General features: G+C 42.7%; 1 protein-coding gene across 1 annotated transcript in view; it reads left to right on the forward strand.

Moving 5' to 3' along the window:
* The window catches only part of crb2a (crumbs cell polarity complex component 2a), a gene marked incomplete at both ends in the record, with an annotated part of 107,035 nt that overhangs the window by 19,155 nt on the left and 66,127 nt on the right, over positions 1–21,753 (forward strand). The window contains one exon of the mRNA XM_080510027.1: positions 13,841–14,533. Within this exon, the coding sequence (XP_080366153.1) occupies positions 13,841–14,533 (693 nt within the window). The remainder of the gene's footprint in view (positions 1–13,840; positions 14,534–21,753) is intronic.

Raw genomic sequence — 21,753 nt, forward strand, 5'->3', positions numbered from 1 at the left:
TTAAAATAATGTACCGATTTAAGCCCCACCCTGTTTCAATTGAAAAATGCCCACTTTCAGTTTAGGCCCCGCCCACTCTGAGTATGGATACGGATGCAGATCATTTAGATGCTTGAACAGATACAGTGTACTCGCTCATCCCTAGATGCTACACAGTGGAGTCTTGATGTGTAGTGGTTGTTGATCAGCTGTCATGTTGGTGTGGATTAAGTACTGATGCATAGTAGTGGCCTTACATTGGATTCTGATTGTGTATTTACTGTAGGACATAATGTGGGGGGTTGTTGTAACTGCTGGCCCTGACTGAAACACCACCGCACGCTACTGCATCTAACTGATATGTAAAGCTGATATCTGATAGTAAAGCTATTTTTGTGTTCTCCTTTTTGAAAAATGTCAGGATCTTTTGTTTTTTTTATCACATTATTTATTCCCTTAACATTCAGGGACACTAGTTTAAGATATCTCATAGAAGGATCAGTACTGATTTGGCAGACTGTAGGGAAGGGCTCAGAGCACAGCAACGGATCTCGACACATTTAAGGTAAAAGGAAAAAAAAACATTTGCTGTTTTGCAGCATGTAGCATTCTACATGCTGCAAAACTGGAGTTTGTATGTTCTCCTGCTAGCATGTCTTTCCTATCAGTACTTTGATTTTCCACAGTCGAAAATCAGATCTTTAATGTGTTTTGTTGAGTGTCTGTTTATGCAATGACATATGAGAAAAGTGTTTTACCCTGCAGACCTGTGGTATATAAGGACAGTCTTAATTTCCAGCCTTGCGACAAACAAAGGATTACCTCGTCACGTTGTCAATGTTTATCTTGTGCTTCTATTCACATCAACGAGCTGTGAAGCTAATCTGGAAATGTCTCTCTCATAGCCATCTGTTAGTCTGCAGGTGGTCACTTACAGCCCAGCATAATCTGTCAAGTTCAGACACAGTTAGCGTTTCTTGGAGAAGATCATTAGAAGTGAAGGTGAAGGAAGCACTTCACAGGAAGCACACCAGTGGCAGGCTGTGGATTTCCCACCTGGGCCTTCAATAGTACTCCTTCTGAATCAATCAAACATCAAATTGCAATATAATTTAGGAAGATTTTATTTTCCAAAAATCCTGATTATTTGTAGAAAAAATGTGTATTCCTTTCTTTCAAATACTATAGTCCTGAATGCTGTTGGTGTTGGAGCTGATTTGTACACGGAGTAGGGTTGAAAAATTCTGTGAATTTTCAAAGTTGAAAACTGTCCATGGGAATGAATGGGAATTATCTGGAATTTATGGGAATAAAACAGGACAGCTGTGGCTACAACGCATGATTATGAATAATACTACAACTACTGCCAGCAGCCCAGGACAGCTGAGGCTACAATGCAGTTTACCTCCACCTGTGTGACTGCTGTGAATGAATAATGGTTTCTGTATGCGCTTTCAGTAACCTCAAAGAAAGCGCTTTGTTAGCAGCTTGCTTTACTGTAGGGGGAATATTTATCAATGGTGAGTTTTTAAAAAATATATTTAAGTTGCTTTACAGGGCATTTACTTCCTCTGATCCCCTGAAATTAATTACGACCAATCTATGTGTAGGTAATATGAATTCTGAGTTCAAATGTAGTCTGTTGTGTTAAAACATGTGATCATCTGTCATGCAGGCCTCAACACAGCAACCTGTGCTTGATTGTCTCATTTAGTGACTTTTCAAACTTATTATTGAAGGTACATTTGTTCTAAAGTCATTTTATTCAGGTGGCCACGTACATTGTCAGCTCAGTGACAATTCAGTTACGGTAATTTATAGATACTTATGTAGTTTTGAAAATTTCCCAAATTCCCCAGCTTAACTTCCCATGGAAAGTTTCTGGAATGTTTCCGGTAATTTACCAGAAATGTTCAGCCCCTTTGCAACCCTAATGAGGAGCTTGTGCTGGAGCGTCTTTGTGCAGCTGGAGCCTCTGCAGTGCATTCAGTGGCCTCGTAGGTTTTCTCATATCAGTTCCTTTCTCACTCAACTGAGTTCTGCAGTGTTTCTGCTGTATGTTCTTTCAAACCCTCCTGGTGACTCTGCTGCTTTATTATGGGATGTTCATGGACTTGTACATTGTAACACCTACGTAGTAAGCTTTGTTTTTATACTTTGCACAGTCCAGGTTGTGGCCTGCTGGCCACAACCTGGACTGTGCAAAGTATAAATTATATGTTTGATAACCCTGGTTTATATCTTCAAATACCCTCCGTCCTCACATTCCTCCCTCAGTAACGCCATCGCTGTTCATTCTTTCCACTTCACTGACAATTTGGAAACAGGACAATAATGACAGTGTTGGGGGTGGGGAGGCTGAAGGGGCTGTTTTGGAGGGTGGTTGAGAGAAATGTTGACTGATTTCACAGAGACCCCATGGTATTGGCTGCTGCAGAAGACAGACGTCTTTGTTCATGGAGGACAAAACATGTTACAGTCATGATTTACACTGATCAGAAAACTATTTGGACTCGAAACACAAACAGTGAGAGCTGCTCAGAGTTCATCAGGAGATAAACTTGCAGCTGAGGCCCTGGCCACATGAGGCAAGACATTTTTTCTCTCTATTTTTAAAAGAAAGTTTACCATCCACACGGCATCGGTACAGGAAGTATCTGCCTCCACATTACACCATGTATACTCCTGAAAACAATGTAGTAAATATGCCAGGCCTATAGATGGCGTTGTAACTCTGCTACAGAAATACACCGAAAACATAACTTTCTTCTGGCTCTCGGCGAAGGCGGACGCTTCTCTCTTCTCTCTCCTCTCCTCCCCTCTTCTCTCTCCTCCCCTCTTCTCTCTCCTCTCCTCTCCCCCTCTCCTCCCCTCTTCTCTCCTCTCCTCCCTCGTCTTCCCTGCCTGCTGCTCCCGTCCTGTACCGTCTCATGTCAGATCTAACAAGAGCTTCTCTTCACTCCACATCAGAATTTAACCAGAACCATGGAATTGATCAGCTGGTCTCTCAATGCGATCGACTAAATGTTTACGACACGAAGACCGGGCAAAGGAGAGCCCCCATGTCCTGATGGGATGTTTGCAGCTGGATACATGCTGGATTCCTGGGGTTCCTGGAGGTTCTGGAGGTTCCTGGGGTTCCTGGAGGTTCCTGGGGTTCCTGGAGGTCCCTGTGTTTAGCCATTCTTTCCATGGAGGATGTGGAGGACGTCTACATATTGGGATTCATGATAGCAGGTATGCTGCTGATTGGAGCTGGAGGCTTTCTGATCTATCAAAGTGTAGAAGACGCTAGCAGCTGCATTGGGAAGGCTGCCTATCGTCACCGAAGGACTGTGCCGAGCTCTGAATGCTCAGACTCATGTGATAAACCAACTCAAGAGTACGCAAGTCACGACTCTTGAACGTTTAGATTGGAACCATCTTGGAGAAAGTTAAAACTCGGCTGGACTCAAGGACTTCTCACGACAACAGAACTGGAGTAACTGCAGAGACAAGCAAACAGTACCTGGGGCGCCTTCGCTGCCCCCCCCACCAACTCCAAGCCGAGGCTGTGGGAGGAGTCATGGCTGTGTGCCTGTTGGGCTGTGCGCCAAAACACCTCCTCCTATCAGTGGGCTGGAAAACTGCCCTTCACATGCCCGATGTGCTTTGTCTCGAAATATGTTGTAATCTGTCTGTGTTGATGCTAAATGTACCTGAGGTGGATTTTCTTCCCCAATTACAGACTGTGCTCCTTAGAGCTCCTTAGCGCACAGTCTGTAATCTGTCTTTTCCCCTCCTCTCCTCACCTCATGTTTCCTTCTTTCCCCCAAACTTTCTATGCAATGTCGTTGTACCTGTTACAATGACAATAAAGACCATTCTGATTCTGACACAGAAGACATGAGGATGTAAAAAATGGGAAAATGGCAAATGACAAAATTTTCAGCTAATGTGTAATGTTGTTCATCCACACATCAAAGCCAAAGTAGTGTTTTAAAGTTCCTCCTCACTGGAACACGTTCTCAAAACAATACCATTTTCAGGCTCCTAAAGCCGTGCACCGTGTGGATGATCGGACAAAAACAAGGTGGTTATGTGAAATGGTGGTGTCTTGTGGACAGAACCTACAAGATCACCCAAAGCGTAGGTTTTTCAAGATGCAATCTGTGAGGTTACCATGATCAATCAGGACACTTGGCATAACTTTCCAATATTCAAAATCTGTCACCACAAAATCTATGTAAATTACTCTACAAATTGGTGCCATTCATCTTCAAGACATTTAAATAACATTAAAATTAAAAAAATAAAATAAAAAACTCAAACCATTTTAAACTGTTGCTAATGTTCAGGAAATGCTCAGCTAAGCTGGCACCATTCATAAATCAAAGTGGATGAAATCATGAAAAATATGGAGTTTCTTTGATTTTTTTTTTTTGAAGAAGAAAAAGAAGCAACAGCTTTTTGGGGTTTTTTCACGTGGGCAAGCACTTTTTCTACTTTGTTTACATCTTACACAACACTGAGAACTGAGATCTAAACCAGAGTTTGTGAAAATGTACACACCAAAGCAGATTTCTGCATGAAACAAAATGAAAAGAAGAAAATAAATCGAATTTAAATGTAATCAATAAAAATGTTGTGAACTTTTTCACAATGTACTGGTATTGTAAGAGTAGACTGTAGTGTGGCTTTCTGCGACACCTGTTATTTTGAGGATATTATGCTTTCGGTTTCCCGGTGCGACCCACTAAAGAGCAACCTGAAGTAAACTGAGTTTGACAGCTCTGGTTTAAGGACTTTAACGTGTCAGGAAGGACACTCACAAGGTGTCTGCTTCAGTGAGAGCAGCTTAGAGTGAATCTCACACGTATAAGTATAATAAATAGGAGCCATTGAAATTAATCAATAAATGAAAATAAAAGGCAAGAAGATAAAAAGTAAAAATAATCAACCAATAAAAATAAATAAGAGCTTATAAAATGAATTCATAAATGAAATAAAGGATTAAGGTAAAACATTGGCTACATTAGAAAAACGTTTGCAGTGAGTGATTCCAGTGTGATGTAATGGAGTGCAACCCAACATGGCGACACCCAGGCTGTGAAGCAAACTTTTCTGACCACTGAGGGAAAAAACAAACTAAACTAAACTAAACTAAACAAAGGGTACAGTAAGCTAAATGATAATGCTGGAAGAGGAAACATTAGAAGATCTTCAACCCTACTTGGATGAGTGCTACGACCGTCTGGTCATGTCCAAGACTCCCAGACCTCGTCTTGAAGAGGAGCCGTGCTGAAAGCTCTCCAACAGCAGCTCCTTCACCTACAAACAGTTGGAGGACATCCTGAAACATCGCTGTGAGGATTCATGCAGGAGCACCTGAAGCTTCCTGTGGACACTGTGAATAAGATCACCTTTACCCCCGTCCACTACCTGGGAGGGAGATGACAGGACAACCAGCCCCCCGTCCACCTCCTGGGAGGGAGACGACAGGACAACCAGCATCCCCGTCCACTACCTGGGAGGGAGACGACAGGACAACCAGCGCCCCGTCCACCGCCTGGGAGGGAGACGACAGGACAACCAGCGTCCCCGTCCACCACCTGGGAGGGAGACGACAGGACAACCAGCGCCCCCCGTCCACCACCTGGGAGGGAGACGACAGGACAACCAGCCCCCCGTCCACTACCTGGGAGGAGACGACAGGACAACCAGCGCCCCCGTCCACCACCTGGGAGGGAGACGACAGGACAACCAGCACCCCCCCTCCAGCGCCTGGGAGGGAGACGACAGGACAACCAGCGCCTGCGTCCGTGTCTGGGTCTAAATGACTCTTGCTCAGAACTGGTTGGTAGTTATCAAGAGTGTCTGGGTCTAAATGACTCTTCTTCAGAACTGGTTGGTAGTTATCAAGAGTGTCTGGGTCTAAATGACTCTCTTCAGACTGGTTGGTAGTTATCAAGAGTGTCTGGGTCTAAATGACTCTTCTTCAGAACTGGTTGGTAGTTATAAAGAGTGTCTGGGTCTAAATGACTCCTCTTCAGAACTGGTTGGTAGTTATCAAGAGTGTCTGGGTCTAAATGACTCCTCTTCAGAACTGGTTGGTAGTTATCAAGAGTGTCTGGGTCTAAATGACTCTTCTTCAGAACTGGTTGGTAGTTATCAAGAGTGTCTGGGTCTAAATGACTCTTCTTCAGAACTGGTTGGTAGTTATCAAGAGTGTCTGGGTCTAAATGACTCTTCTTCAGAACTGGTTGGTAGTTATCAAGAGTGTCTGGGTCTAAATGACTCTTCTTCAGAACTGGTTAGTAGTTATCAAGAGTGTCTGGGTCTAAATGACTCTTCTTCAGAACTGGTTGGTAGTTATCAAGAGTGCCTGGGTCTAAATGACTCTTCTTCAGAACTGGTTGGTAGTTATCAAGAGTGTCTGGGTCTAAATGACTCTTCTTCAGAACTGGTTGGTAGTTATCAAGAGTGTCTGGGTCTAAATGACTCTTCTTCAGAACTGGTTGGTAGTTATCAAGAGTGTCTGGGTCTAAATGACTCTTCTTCAGAACTGGTTGGTAGTTATCAAGAGTGTCTGGGTCTAAATGACTCCTCTTCAGAACTGGTTGGTAGTTATAAAGAGTGTCTGGGTCTAAATGACTCCTCTTCAGAACTGGTTGGTAGTTATCAAGAGTGTCTGGGTCTAAATGACTCTTCTTCAGAACTGGTTGGTAGTTATCAAGAGTGTCTGGGTCTAAATGACTCTCTTCAGAACTGGTTGGTAGTTATCAAGAGTGTCTGGGTCTAAATGACTCCTCTTCAGAACTGGTTGGTAGTTATCAAGAGTGTCTGGGTCTAAATGACTCTTCTTCAGAACTGGTTGGTAGTTATAAAGAGTGTCTGGGTCTAAATGACTCCTCTTCAGAACTGGTTGGTAGTTATCAAGAGTGTCTGGGTCTAAATGACTCCTCTTCAGAACTGGTTGGTAGTTATCAAGAGTGTCTGGGTCTAAATGACTCTTCTTCAGAACTGGTTGGTAGTTATCAAGAGTGTCTGGGTCTAAATGACTCTTCTTCAGAACTGGTTGGTAGTTATCAAGAGTGTCTGGGTCTAAATGACTCTTCTTCAGAACTGGTTGGTAGTTATCAAGAGTGTCTGGGTCTAAATGACTCTTCTTCAGACTGGTTAGTAGTTATCAAGAGTGTCTGGGTCTAAATGACTCTTCTTCAGAACTGGTTGGTAGTTATCAAGAGTGCCTGGGTCTAAATGACTCTTCTTCAGAACTGGTTGGTAGTTATCAAGAGTGTCTGGGTCTAAATGACTCTTCTTCAGAACTGGTTGGTAGTTATCAAGAGTGTCTGGGTCTAAATGACTCTTCTTCAGAACTGGTTGGTAGTTATCAAGAGTGTCTGGGTCTAAATGACTCTTCTTCAGAACTGGTTGGTAGTTATCAAGAGTGTCTGGGTCTAAATGACTCCTCTTCAGAACTGGTTGGTAGTTATAAAGAGTGTCTGGGTCTAAATGACTCCTCTTCAGAACTGGTTGGTAGTTATCAAGAGTGTCTGGGTCTAAATGACTCTTCTTCAGAACTGGTTGGTAGTTATCAAGAGTGTCTGGGTCTAAATGACTCTTCTTCAGAACTGGTTGGTAGTTATCAAGAGTGTCTGGGTCTAAATGACTCTTCTTCAGAACTGGTTGGTAGTTATCAAGAGTGTCTGGGTCTAAATGACTCTTCTTCAGAACTGGTTGGTAGTTATCAAGAGTGTCTGGGTCTAAATGACTCTTCTTCAGAACTGGTTGGTAGTTATCAAGAGTGCCTGGGTCTAAATGACTCTTCTTCAGAACTGGTTGGTAGTTATCAAGAGTGCCTGGGTCTAAATGACTCTTCTTCAGAACTGGTTGGTAGTTATCAAGAGTGTCTGGGTCTAAATGACTCCTCTTCAGAACTGGTTGGTAGTTATCAAGAGTGTCTGGGTCTAAATGACTCCTCTTCAGAACTGGTTGGTAGTTATCAAGAGTGTCTGTGTCTAAATGACTCTTCTTCAGAACTGGTTGGTAGTTATCAAGAGTGTCTGGGTCTAAATGACTCTTCTTCAGAACTGGTTGGTAGTTATCAAGAGTGTCTGGGTCTAAATGACTCTTCTTCAGAACTGGTTGGTAGTTATCAAGAGTGTCTGGGTCTAAATGACTCCTCTTCAGAACTGGTTGGTAGTTATCAAGAGTGTCTGGGTCTAAATGACTCCTCTTCAGAACTGGTTGGTAGTTATCAAGAGTGTCTGGGTCTAAATGACTCTTCTTCAGAACTGGTTGGTAGTTATCAAGAGTGTCTGGGTCTAAATGACTCTTCTTCAGAACTGGTTGGTAGTTATCAAGAGTGTCTGGGTCTAAATGACTCTTCTTCAGAACTGGTTGGTAGTTATCAAGAGTGTCTGGGTCTAAATGACTCTTCTTCAGAACTGGTTGGTAGTTATCAAGAGTGTCTGGGTCTAAATGACTCTTCTTCAGAACTGGTTGGTAGTTATCAAGAGTGCCTGGGTCTAAATGACTCTTCTTCAGAACTGGTTGGTAGTTATCAAGAGTGCCTGGGTCTAAATGACTCTTCTTCAGAACTGGTTGGTAGTTATCAAGAGTGTCTGGGTCTAAATGACTCCTCTTCAGAACTGGTTGGTAGTTATCAAGAGTGTCTGGGTCTAAATGACTCCTCTTCAGAACTGGTTGGTAGTTATCAAGAGTGTCTGTGTCTAAATGACTCTTCTTCAGAACTGGTTGGTAGTTATCAAGAGTGTCTGGGTCTAAATGACTCTTCTTCAGAACTGGTTGGTAGTTATCAAGAGTGTCTGGGTCTAAATGACACTTCTTCAGAACTGGTTGGTAGTTATCAAGAGTGTCTGGGTCTAAATGACTCTTCTTCAGAACTGGTTGGTAGTTATCAAGAGTGTCTGGGTCTAAATGACTCTTCTTCAGAACTGGTTGGTAGTTATCAAGAGTGCCTGGGTCTAAATGACTCTTCTTCAGAACTGGTTGGTAGTTATCAAGAGTGCCTGGGTCTAAATGACTCTTCTTCAGAACTGGTTGGTAGTTATCAAGAGTGTCTGGGTCTAAATGACTCCTCTTCAGAACTGGTTGGTAGTTATCAAGAGTGTCTGGGTCTAAATGACTCTTCTTCAGAACTGGTTGGTAGTTATCAAGAGTGTCTGGGTCTAAATGACTCTTCTTCAGAACTGGTTGGTAGTTATCAAGAGTGTCTGGGTCTAAATGACTCTTCTTCAGAACTGGTTGGTAGTTATCAAGAGTGTCTGGGTCTAAATGACTCTTCTTCAGAACTGGTTGGTAGTTATCAAGAGTGTCTGGGTCTAAATGACTCTTCTTCAGAACTGGTTAGTAGTTATCAAGAGTGTCTGGGTCTAAATGACTCTTCTTCAGAACTGGTTGGTAGTTATCAAGAGTGCCTGGGTCTAAATGACTCTTCTTCAGAACTGGTTGGTAGTTATCAAGAGTGCCTGGGTCTAAATGACTCTTCTTCAGAACTGGTTGGTAGTTATCAAGAGTGTCTGGGTCTAAATGACTCCTCTTCAGAACTGGTTGGTAGTTATCAAGAGTGTCTGGGTCTAAATGACTCCTCTTCAGAACTGGTTGGTAGTTATCAAGAGTGTCTGTGTCTAAATGACTCTTCTTCAGAACTGGTTGGTAGTTATCAAGAGTGTCTGGGTCTAAATGACTCTTCTTCAGAACTGGTTGGTAGTTATCAAGAGTGTCTGGGTCTAAATGACTCTTCTTCAGAACTGGTTGGTAGTTATCAAGAGTGTCTGGGTCTAAATGACTCTTCTTCAGAACTGGTTGGTAGTTATCAAGAGTGTCTGGGTCTAAATGACACTTCTTCAGAACTGGTTGGTAGTTATCAAGAGTGTCTGGGTCTAAATGACTCTTCTTCAGAACTGGTTGGTAGTTATCAAGAGTGTCTGGGTCTAAATGACTCTTCTTCAGAACTGGTTGGTAGTTATCAAGAGTGCCTGGGTCTAAATGACTCTTCTTCAGAACTGGTTGGTAGTTATCAAGAGTGCCTGGGTCTAAATGACTCTTCTTCAGAACTGGTTGGTAGTTATCAAGAGTGTCTGGGTCTAAATGACTCTTCTTCAGAACTGGTTGGTAGTTATCAAGAGTGTCTGGGTCTAAATGACTCTTCTTCAGAACTGGTTGGTAGTTATCAAGAGTGTCTGGGTCTAAATGACTCCTCTTCAGAACTGGTTGGTAGTTATCAAGAGTGTCTGTGTCTAAATGACTCTTCTTCAGAACTGGTTGGTAGTTATCAAGAGTGTCTGGGTCTAAATGACTCCTCTTCAGAACTGGTTGGTAGTTATCAAGAGTGTCTGGGTCTAAATGACTCTTCTTCAGAACTGGTTGGTAGTTATCAAGAGTGTCTGGGTCTAAATGACACTTCTTCAGAACTGGTTGGTAGTTATCAAGAGTGTCTGGGTCTAAATGACTATTCTTCAGAACTGGTTGGTAGTTATCAAGAGTGTCTGGGTCTAAATGACTCTTCTTCAGAACTGGTTGGTAGTTATCAAGAGTGTCTGGGTCTAAATGACTCTTCTTCAGAACTGGTTAGTAGTTATCAAGAGTGTCTGGGTCTAAATGACTCTTCTTCAGAACTGGTTGGTAGTTATCAAGAGTGCCTGGGTCTAAATGACTCTTCTTCAGAACTGGTTGGTAGTTATCAAGAGTGTCTGGGTCTAAATGACTCTTCTTCAGAAGTGGTTGGTAGTTATCAAGAGTGTCTGGGTCTAAATGACTCTTCTTCAGAACTGGTTGGTAGTTATCAAGAGTGTCTGGGTCTAAATGACTCCTCTTCAGAACTGGTTGGTAGTTATCAAGAGTGTCTGGGTCTAAATGACTCCTCTTCAGAACTGGTTGGTAGTTATCAAGAGTGTCTGGGTCTAAATGACTCTTCTTCAGAACTGGTTGGTAGTTATCAAGAGTGTCTGGGTCTAAATGACTCTTCTTCAGAACTGGTTGGTAGTTATCAAGAGTGTCTGGGTCTAAATGACTCTTCTTCAGAACTGGTTAGTAGTTATCAAGAGTGTCTGGGTCTAAATGACTCTTCTTCAGAACTGGTTGGTAGTTATCAAGAGTGCCTGGGTCTAAATGACTCTTCTTCAGAACTGGTTGGTAGTTATCAAGAGTGTCTGGGTCTAAATGACTCCTCTTCAGAACTGGTTGGTAGTTATCAAGAGTGTCTGGGTCTAAATGACTCTTCTTCAGAACTGGTTGGTAGTTATCAAGAGTGTCTGGGTCTAAATGACTCTTCTTCAGAACTGGTTGGTAGTTATCAAGAGTGTCTGGGTCTAAATGACTCTTCTTCAGAACTGGTTGGTAGTTATCAAGAGTGTCTGGGTCTAAATGACTCTTCTTCAGAACTGGTTGGTAGTTATCAAGAGTGCCTGGGTCTAAATGACTCTTCTTCAGAACTGGTTGGTAGTTATCAAGAGTGTCTGGGTCTAAATGACTCTTCTTCAGAACTGGTTGGTAGTTATCAAGAGTGTCTGGGTCTAAATGACTCTTCTTCAGAACTGGTTGGTAGTTATCAAGAGTGTCTGGGTCTAAATGACTCCTCTTCAGAACTGGTTGGTAGTTATCAAGAGTGTCTGGGTCTAAATGACTCCTCTTCAGAACTGGTTGGTAGTTATCAAGAGTGTCTGGGTCTAAATGACTCTTCTTCAGAACTGGTTGGTAGTTATCAAGAGTGTCTGGGTCTAAATGACTCTTCTTCAGAACTGGTTGGTAGTTATCAAGAGTGTCTGGGTCTAAATGACTCCTCTTCAGAACTGGTTGGTAGTTATCAAGAGTGTCTGGGTCTAAATGACTCTTCTTCAGAACTGGTTGGTAGTTATCAAGAGTGTCTGGGTCTAAATGACTCTTGTTCAGAACTGGTTGGTAGTTATCAAGAGTGTCTGGGTCTAAATGACTCTTCTTCAGAACTGGTTGGTAGTTATCAAGAGTGTCTGGGTCTAAATGACTCCTCTTCAGAACTGGTTGGTAGTTATCAAGAGTGTCTGGGTCTAAATGACTCTTCTTCAGAACTGGTTGGTAGTTATCAAGAGTGTCTGGGTCTAAATGACTCTTGTTCAGAACTGGTTGGTAGTTATCAAGAGTGTCTGGGTCTAAATGACTCCTCTTCAGAACTGGTTGGTAGTTATCAAGAGTGTCTGGGTCTAAATGACTCTTCTTCAGAACTGGTTGGTAGTTATCAAGAGTGTCTGGGTCTAAATGACTCCTCTTCAGAATGGGCTTCACCACTGCCGTTTTAAAGGCAGCAGGGAAAACACCGTCTGAAGAGAGTAATTCATGATGTTCAGAAACTGAAAGTCAAAGAACCATGGAATGTTTTAAAGAACGGTGTGGGAATCGGGCCTAAAAGGCAGGTTGTGGGTTAACTTGGGAGAAAATTGGACCAAGTGTCTCCGCGTCAACAAGGACAGACTGTCCAGTGTCTCCTCAGGTAAAAGTAATAGTTCAGAAGCCTTAAAGTAGCTTGTTGAGATAAAAGATCAGTTCTTATAGCATCAATTTTACTTCTGAAGTTTCGGCAAAGTCCTCACATAAAATGTTTGTTAAAATCCTGGAGGACTTTTTAAAATCTGTATTAATTAAAAGGTCAATGGTGGAAAAGAGGAATCTGGAGTTGTTTTTATTGTCTGAAATGAGTTGACACCATGGTCATTACATCCCCACTTAGACTCAACACACACACACACACACACACACACACACACACACACACACACACACACACACACACACACACACACACACACACACACACACACACACACACTTTGTATACAGTGTTGCTGTTTAGTAGATTAGATCTCCGTGTTAGATGACGTTTTCTACTTGATTGTGTTGATTTATGATATTATTTCTGAATTGTTTATGAATTAATACACTTTTGTAATAAACACCTGTTAGCTGAATTGATGGATTCCTGGTAATTATTGTGTATTTATTGTTGACAATTCACTGGTTTGTAACAGTCTGTGCTCGAATCTCACACCTTCCTTGTTATTTAAGATTGTTATATTTTGCACAGGAATATTAACTAACTTAAATACCTTTTTACAAACAAGACTGATATTTTGGTATTAGCTATTTTCAGTTTAGCTGGTGGTGCCCCAATTTCATTATTATTTGATAAATAACCAATTTATTCAAATTAATAATTTTTCATAAATAATTATTTTGAATTTTGAATGGAGGCTGGGTGAAAGCCTTTTGTCCACGTGTGACTTCAGAGGTGTCGAAGCCTGAGAGCTTCAACCAATCAGTGACTGGCTGATTGCATGGGGGGAGAGTCTTGTGAGCAGAAAGGGGGGGGGGGGGTCCTGCAGAAGGCCCTCCACCCCCACTGGGTGTGATGGTCAATCACATTCCTGGGTCAGAATTCATGTCATGACTGCGTCTCATGACAAATGAATATTGTCTCTAACCAAAGAAATGAACAAACTTTCTGTGGTCCTGCAGATCCCAACACTACATATGTAGCTAAATAATGAATGAATAATGCAATGTACAGCATCTTTGAGTGTCTAGAAAAGCGCTATATAAAACCTATGCATTATTATCATTAAAATTGAAGAACCGTGATTAGAATAAGAATCTTCAGATTAAAGTTGCAAAAAAAAGGCAACATTTACAGGGAATTTTTAAATTCTGAGGAAAAAGTGTCGGAATTGCCAAAATTCAATTTAGTAATTTTTGGGTACATTTCTGCCTTTGACCAGCTCATTCTGTGAAATATAACTTATTGTTTGTTTGCTTTCTACACTTCTTTCTCACACATGTATTTTCTTTCAATGTCATGTAAAAGTAAGACCTGTGTTGTTGTTTTCAGGCACACTGTGCACAGCAACATCAGACAGATGTTTGTCTGCACCCTGTCAAAACGCAGCCACCTGCGTGGACACCATGGACGATTACGCCTGCATCTGTCCCAAAGTCGGGGTCCAGTACATGGGAAAGAACTGCGATGAGCTCTACGATGCCTGCGTCTTCACGTCATGTGAGGTTTGCTCCAGTGTCCTCGGCACCCCCGAGTACCACTGCATCTGCCCCGATGGCCTGACAGGGGACAACTGCACCGAGGACGTGAACGAGTGTCACAGTGACCCCTGCGCTGAACCTCGCTCCCTGTGCGTGGACCAGCTCAATGGATACTTCTGCCGGTGTCCCGCAGGGTTTGGGGGGCAGGACTGCAGGACATACGTGACCGACTGCATCGATGAGCCCTGCAGAAATAACGGGACGTGTGTGTTACACCCGGAAGGTTTTGAGTGTCATTGTGCAGCCGGATACGAGGGAAAGACGTGTGAGGAGGACGTGAATGAGTGTCTGTCTGAGCCCTGTCAGAACGGAGCCATCTGTGTGGATGGACAGGCAGAGTTTCACTGCTTCTGTGTGCCAGGCTTCCAAGGCTACAACTGTGAGATCGACATCAACGAGTGTGCTTCAAGACCCTGTGAGAACAATGGCACCTGCATCAACGAGAAGGACCACTACGACTGTGAGTGCCTGGTGGGCTTCTCAGGTACCGCACGCACGCACGCACGCATGCAGTTCTGTTCATTGTGTTCTCTATTATCTTACTAACAAGGAAAGATGTTATTTCACTGGTTCTCCACTAGGTGTCAGTGTAGGCTGTAAGCTGAATGGAATCACAGTTGAGACAGGAAGGAAGTGTTTTGCCACGCTGTTGTTATGAATGCTGTTGAGTAAAGATGAAAACAGTAAATCCATGCTCTCCTGCTTCTTCATTACGCCGTCCATTACTACACATGCCTTGATCTTTGCAACATCATGTGAATATGTAGATAAAAATGAAGAGATGCTGTGTGATCAGCTTATTGAGTCCATCCTCAATGCAAAAATTTAAGAAAGTTTGCTGTTCGAACCTGGCCTCACTCTAGACTAGGATATCATGATTGCCACACAGATGGAGTCTGCAGCTGAACAGACTAAGCGCATGGCTGGAGAGAAACCTACCTTACCAGTACAGGTAGTGCAAAAGAAACAGCATAGACCACGGTCCCGGAAGAAGCCATCTGCACCTACAGGTACTACTCGTGCTGCTCAGTCCTCCCGTAAATGCTTCAGATGTGGAGCTGACAATCATCTTGCACCCTCATGCCCTGCTGCCACATTGACGTGCAGAAATTGTGACAAGAAAGGACATTTTGCAAAAGTGTGTCAACATGCTTGCACCCAGCAATACAGGAGGTGGAGGTTCCTGAACTGACTGTCCTTTACTCATCTGCTCATGCCATCGACCTTGTTGTTGACATAGGGCCCACTGTATCCATACTGTTTGTTCTGTTGTGCCGTTGCGGATGAGTAATCACAGAAGTTGTCAACACCCCAGTGAACGCACCCTCATGAAGTTCCTCAATCCTGGGACTTGTGTCATGTACTTTTGGCACAGGAAGTACTTGACTTCCTGCCACATTATTCCCCAAAATAATAGCAATATCTTTTATGGGAAGGGAAGGGCAAGGCACACAGCAAAGGGAAAAGTTCCATTCACTCGTTTTGAGTTGCAACGGTCTTGAAGTGTAGCCCATGTCTACTCCTTGCAAAATGGAGCTATAGTTACTGGAAGTTGCATTAAAAAAAGGGAAGTACCCTTGCCAAAATGAGAGACTGTGAACATCCTGGGTCTCTGAAAATTTTCACCAGGACGGCTTTGTCATTTACATTCACAGACACAAAGCCACCCAACACAAAAGGTTTGAAACAAAGATCCTATTTGTTGACCTCAATTCTGCCTGGTGATACCTTACACCCCGTTTCCACCGCACAAAAAGTGCGTCAATGGACAGGTATAGTTCGATATGGTTCGGGTTTCCACTGCAAGAATTTGTGATTTTCCGGAAACAACCGCTCCAAAGGTGGTTGCTTTTCCACCACCCCTCCGTCAGGGTACCAGGACCACGGAACGGGTCTGAGTTTGAGGAGCCGTCTCCTTTACTACACGCCCTCAATATTTTAATATGTCGACTGGATGAATCTTCTGTTAGCATTGTCACCGTTGCACTGTTTTTTTTTTTTTTGTTCATTTCTTTGCTGCTCAACTTTCGTGTTGATGGTGAAAGAGTGGACGTAAGGCAAGGGTGAGACCGGGGCTCGGGACTGGGGTCTGTCTTTGCATCCGAGTTTTCTGTTCGCAGCATGCTGCCGGTCGCGCTGTCGGTATGCCGTGCCGCTGCGCCGACCGGGTCTGGCTTTGCATCGCGCTTTCTGCTCAGGCGCGGAGGTTGGGGTGGCTCTCCGCCACTCTGGTGGTCGGGCAGAAGGCGGTGCGGGGACGGACCACAGATGCGATGCAAAGACAGACACTTGGAGCAGCCTCCATGTTCCCGAGTGCTCGGGCGTTTGAGCAGAAAGCTCTAGGCTCCCATGTCCCGGTGCCGCCAGTCAGGTAAGTCACCGGAGCGTTCACTCTCTCGGGACCAACACAGAAGTTGCAGCTGCAGCTCTGTGGTTGCAAAAAATAAAAGTGAACAAAACAAGTGCAAAGCGGAGGATGTAAACAACAACAACAACAACAACAACAGAGGATTCATAAGATCCAGGAGGGTATTGCACAAATCCAGGAAAAGGGATAAAGCCTGGAAAATTCAGCTTTCCTGGATAAAGTTATCCCCAAAACAGTTGAACGAAAGCTGGCCAAGTTTATCCCGGTCAGGGTAACCATGGTAATTTATCCTCTCCAGCTAACCTGCTGCAGAGCAGGTTAGCTGGAGAGGATAAAGATCCCTGGTGTGGCTCTGCTGTCTGCGCTGTGTGAAATGACTGCTTTACAGGATGTTAATAGTTTTTAGACATGTTTGTCCACCAAAATATAATAAATAATCATTTAATTTGTCCAATGACTTTTGGTTTTAGCATTTTTTTAAGGATCATAGTTTATTTATAATGACAAATAACATAAAAACACAAGATTTGAGCAATGGAAGTGAGAAGGCAGATGGTTTATTGGGAATATTTTCCTTATTAATAAAACACCAACACTGAAAAGTTAGAAAAGATCATAAATAATGTGACAGAAGACACTTTTAAGTGTTGTAAATATAAGACAATGGATACCATATATTATTTGGACCTCACCTTTTAACTTTAAAATATCTCTATTCATTTAATTTTTTTCTGTCAGGCCTATGGCTATGTTGTAATACTAATGAATCCTGGTTGTGGAATTACTGTCAGAGTTTTATTTAGATGGCTCATTGTAGTTATTGACATTATATTTATAACAATTTGTAGAGTTGCAAGGATGTTTTCACTTAGATGTGACTGAGGCAATATAGAATATAAAGCTCCAACTCCCAATTAGCCACTGTCCTCTTCATGATGGCATGCCCTTTTCTCAAAGATGTGCTAGATGAGGAAGCACTCATCATCAGACAAGCCTTTCGGCATGAAAGAGTATTCAGGGACAGGTCAGACCCGCTGGTATTTAGACATGAATATCTCATTGAATGTCATAGGTTTTCAGGGGATGGACTGAAATACCTATGTAGGCTTCTGGGTGTGACATTGAGGTTCCTTGCAAGTGGAAGCTTTTTGTATTCGGTTGGAGATGCGGAAAACCTCAATAAAGGAACCATTTGCCGCATGGTACGATGTGTCTGCAATGCTCTGAAGGCACTCATCAACATATTTATCACCTTCCCTGGCCACAGAAGAGTTCTTTATATCAAAGAGGAATACTACAAGATTGCAGGTAACATTACATTCAGCATTCTATGTATACCATTGACATACAAGGTGATCAATTATAGATAGATACTTTTTTATTGTTACAGCTTTGCTTAATTTCCTTCAGGAGAACATGAGGGAGTTTATTGCATCTACAGATGTGCCTTCACCCTGCTGCATAGACATACATGGGCAGGACAATTCTTAACATTTGAGATAACATGCAGGCAAACACTGTTTAAAATGTACAAAACTAGCAGGATCATAGTCAGGTGGCTCCAAAAGCTCCACTCTGTCCCCAGACACTGCAGCAAATACAAAGTCAGGCACAATAATTCTGTGACATGTGTTTCATCTGTAGTGGAAGTGTAATGTGGGAGCCATTTACCATTAAAAAAAAAAAAAAAAAGGATTACTAAACAGGATTACTATTATTAAGCAGGATTACTATTGCAACAACACATCATCAGTAGGTAAAACTAACCTGTCCCACTCTGGTCTAAACCCAGCTCACGTTCCCTATTAGTGGGTGAACAATCCACCGCTTGGTGAATTCTGCTTCACAATGATAGGAAGAGCGACATCGAAGGATCAAACAGCGACGTCGCTATGAACGCTTGGTCGCCACAAGCCACTTCTCCCTGTGGTCACTTTTCTGACGCCTCCTGCTTAAAACCCCAAAAGTCCGAAGGATGGTGAGGCCCCGCTTTCACGGTCTGTATTCATACTGACATACAGAAATGTATTTTGTAGTGCTGAGTGATTTTTGTATTTTTTTTGTTTGTTTTTAGGCAACACTACATCCTCCAACACTGTTCGAAGCCTCCTTCCAACATAGTTGCGGTTTAACCTGCACCAGAATCCTGTCACTTTAGTCATGGCATTTCAATCAGATAGAGAAATCGTATAGTTACCTTGAACTGGAAATCAATTATTGATAATCAAAAGGAAAAAAATCATAACCAAATGATTTATTCCCTGTTTTTTGTTTTTTTTTGCCCGTCAGATTCCTTCCCCCTGATGTGGCAATCAGGGGGAAGGAGTCAGTCTGTCACAGTCCCTCCCTGGATCCCCTCCATCACTGGCCTCCCTTTATTCAGGTCAAGGGCCAGCTCCTCTGCTGGGGGCAGGTCCTGTGTAGGTGGGCCCCACCTGTGCTCTTACAGTGAGCTTTTTTTTGACTGCTGAAATATTTAAAAATAATAATAATAATAATAATAATAAAAAGTCAGCTAAACACTAATCTATCTCGTTATTTGATAATTGCTATTAAGGCAACAATAAAATCACTTACCAGACTGCAGAATATTTTTCTATCTTGTTTGAACCTGTTGTCATGTCCTTTTCTGGCCAGACAGGTTTGTTCTTTATGATGGCTGAAACAGAACACAACATGGGATAAGTAGATACTAGATGACAGATAATTTCTTAAAACTATATATATACAGTATATATATATATATATGTATGTGTGTGTGTGTGTGTGTGTGTGTGTCACTGTAACGAACAGGAAGCTCGTTCCTTTATTTTGATGCACTCACAGCACTTTTTTCAGCACTTTAAAATGTTCATCAGCACTTTAAGAAGCACACGGCACTTTAAGATCTTGAAGATTGTTGTTTTAACTTATTTATTGAATCGTCTGTTGTGGATAGGTCCGGCCACCTGTGGAGACAACACCACAATGAATAGAGCAATGTGCAATATGTGTATTTAAGATGATCTTATTCTTTTAATTGTTGATGTGTGCTGGGAATGTTTGAAGATGTGGTGTGTGAGGAGTTTCCACTTACCTTGTCTTGTGTTCAGGCTGGTGTCCCAGTAAAAGATTCTTCTTCTTCTTCTTCTTTAGTTTCCGGCAGGCTGTACACTAGCATAAGCGTAATGCTGCCTCTACCGTTCAGGGTGTCACACTGCTTTATTTTAGATTTTTGAGTACATGTTGGTGGAGAGAAGGAAGGTTAGAACAGCTTTGTCTATCAAGCGCGAGCTCGCTCCTGAAGAAAATAATGACTTAAATGAGAACACTGATATTGAGAGATCTGTTAACTGTCTGTATAGAACCTTTCTTTCAGCAGAGTGTAGGGAACAAGTAAACAGTACATGAGGTACTGTCTCAAGCTGACCACACTCACACAGTCCATCAGGGTGTTTACCAACGATCTTTAAATATGCTGCAAGCCCACAATGCCCCAGTCTCAATCTAGTTATCTTTACTTGGCTTGTCCGGCAACATGTCCATAAGGGCCTGGTATTCCTCACCAGAGGCTGACAGTTAAAATAATGCCTTCCTCTCCTCTCTTTCTCCCATTCTACTTGCCACTGTTTATACATCGAACTTTTTATAATACTTAAGTACTCAAGTTTTCCCACACAGATTTTGTGCTCTCCTTCTTTACAGAGGAGTGACTGTTTAGCCAAAGTATCAGCTGCTTCGTTCGCCGCTACCCCTGAATGGGCTGGGACTCAGCAAAACACAACACTAGACCCCATTGACTCTATCCGGCGAAGACAACACAAAATCTCCAAGATGATGTCTGCTCGAGCCCCGGACCAACCAGCAGAAATAGCCTGTAAAGCAGACAATGAATCTGAGTAGATGTAAGATGTTTCCCCGTTGTTTCTCTCAACCCAATCTAGTGCCCACCGGATGGCTAGCAACTCGGTAGTGAACACAGCTGTATTATCGGACACTCGCATACTTTTACCAATTTTGTTGTTTACTATGTAAACTCCAAATCCAGCCTTTCCTGTGTCTGGATCCCTGGACCCATCTGTAAATATGTGATGTGCACTGTTCTTGTTGAGACACACAAACTCATTAATTTGGGCACTGACCTGCCCCTTGTCGTGCCCCACCAGGTCCAGCTGGACCTCAGGCTCTGGTAAAAGCCAGAATGGGGCAGGAGACCACATTGTTCCAACCACACCTCCCTTCTCCAAACCCATCCTACTTGCTGTCTGGCAGGTGGATCTCAAAAATGTGGCTTTATCCTCTCTCTTAACAAACTCCCAGCAATCTTCCAAGAGACACTTGGCTGCAGAGTTATGCTTATGGCCAGCTAATCTTGCCCAGTATTGGAGACCCAACTTTTGTCTCCTAAGGTTTAAGGGAGTTTCCTCCATCTCAACTAACAGAGCAGGAATAGGTGTGGTCTTAAACGCTCCGCTGCAGACTCGTAGGGCTTTTGCTTGTACTACATCCAGTTTTCCCAATACAGTTTTTGCCGCTGCACCAAATACAAAGCAGCCATAGTCCAGTACTGGCCTTATCATTCCTCTATAGATCATATGGAGCGTGGATCTATCTGCTCCCCAGTCACTGCCAGCCAAACTGCGAAGAACATTAATTATTTTCTCACATTTGCTAATAGTTTTTTCAATATGCATTCTCCAAGTTAACCTTTCATCCAGCCACATACCAAGAAACCTGAACTCTTTAGCCTTCTCTATTGGGCGCCCATACAACTGCAGAGTTTAACTAGGGAGTTTCCTTTTGAGACCAAAGAACATATATTTACTTTTTGATATAGAAATTTTAAAACCCCATGTGTTTGCCCAGCTTTCTATTTGACCCAAGGCTTTCTGTGTTTGCTTAATTAAAAAGTCTATACTCTTGCCTTTATGCCAAATGGCTCCGTCATCTGCAAAGAGGGATTTTCCAAACGCTGGACTCACACTTTGAAAAATATTATTTATCATCACATTAAATAAAACCGGACTGATTACTGAACCCTGCGGGGTGCCATTCAAAATACCTACTATCCTTGAGAGATCATGCCCTACCCTTACCTGGATTGTTCTCTCATTAAGAAAATTCTTTATCCAATGGAACATCCTGCCCCTAATGCCGGCATCAAAAAGTTTAAAAAGCAGACCCTCCCGCCACATACTGTCATAGGCTTTCTCAATATCAATGAAAACCGCCACCACTGCTTCCTTATTAATAATCGCTCTTCGAATATCTTGATCCAGCACTGCAACAGAGTCCATTGTGTTTCTGCCAATTCTAAAGCCATTCTGAAAATTTACAAAAGAACAATTAACTTCTAA

Source organism: Blennius ocellaris, assembly GCF_963422515.1.
Source record: "Blennius ocellaris genome assembly, chromosome: 15".
Classification (NCBI taxonomy): domain Eukaryota; kingdom Metazoa; phylum Chordata; class Actinopteri; order Blenniiformes; family Blenniidae; genus Blennius; species Blennius ocellaris.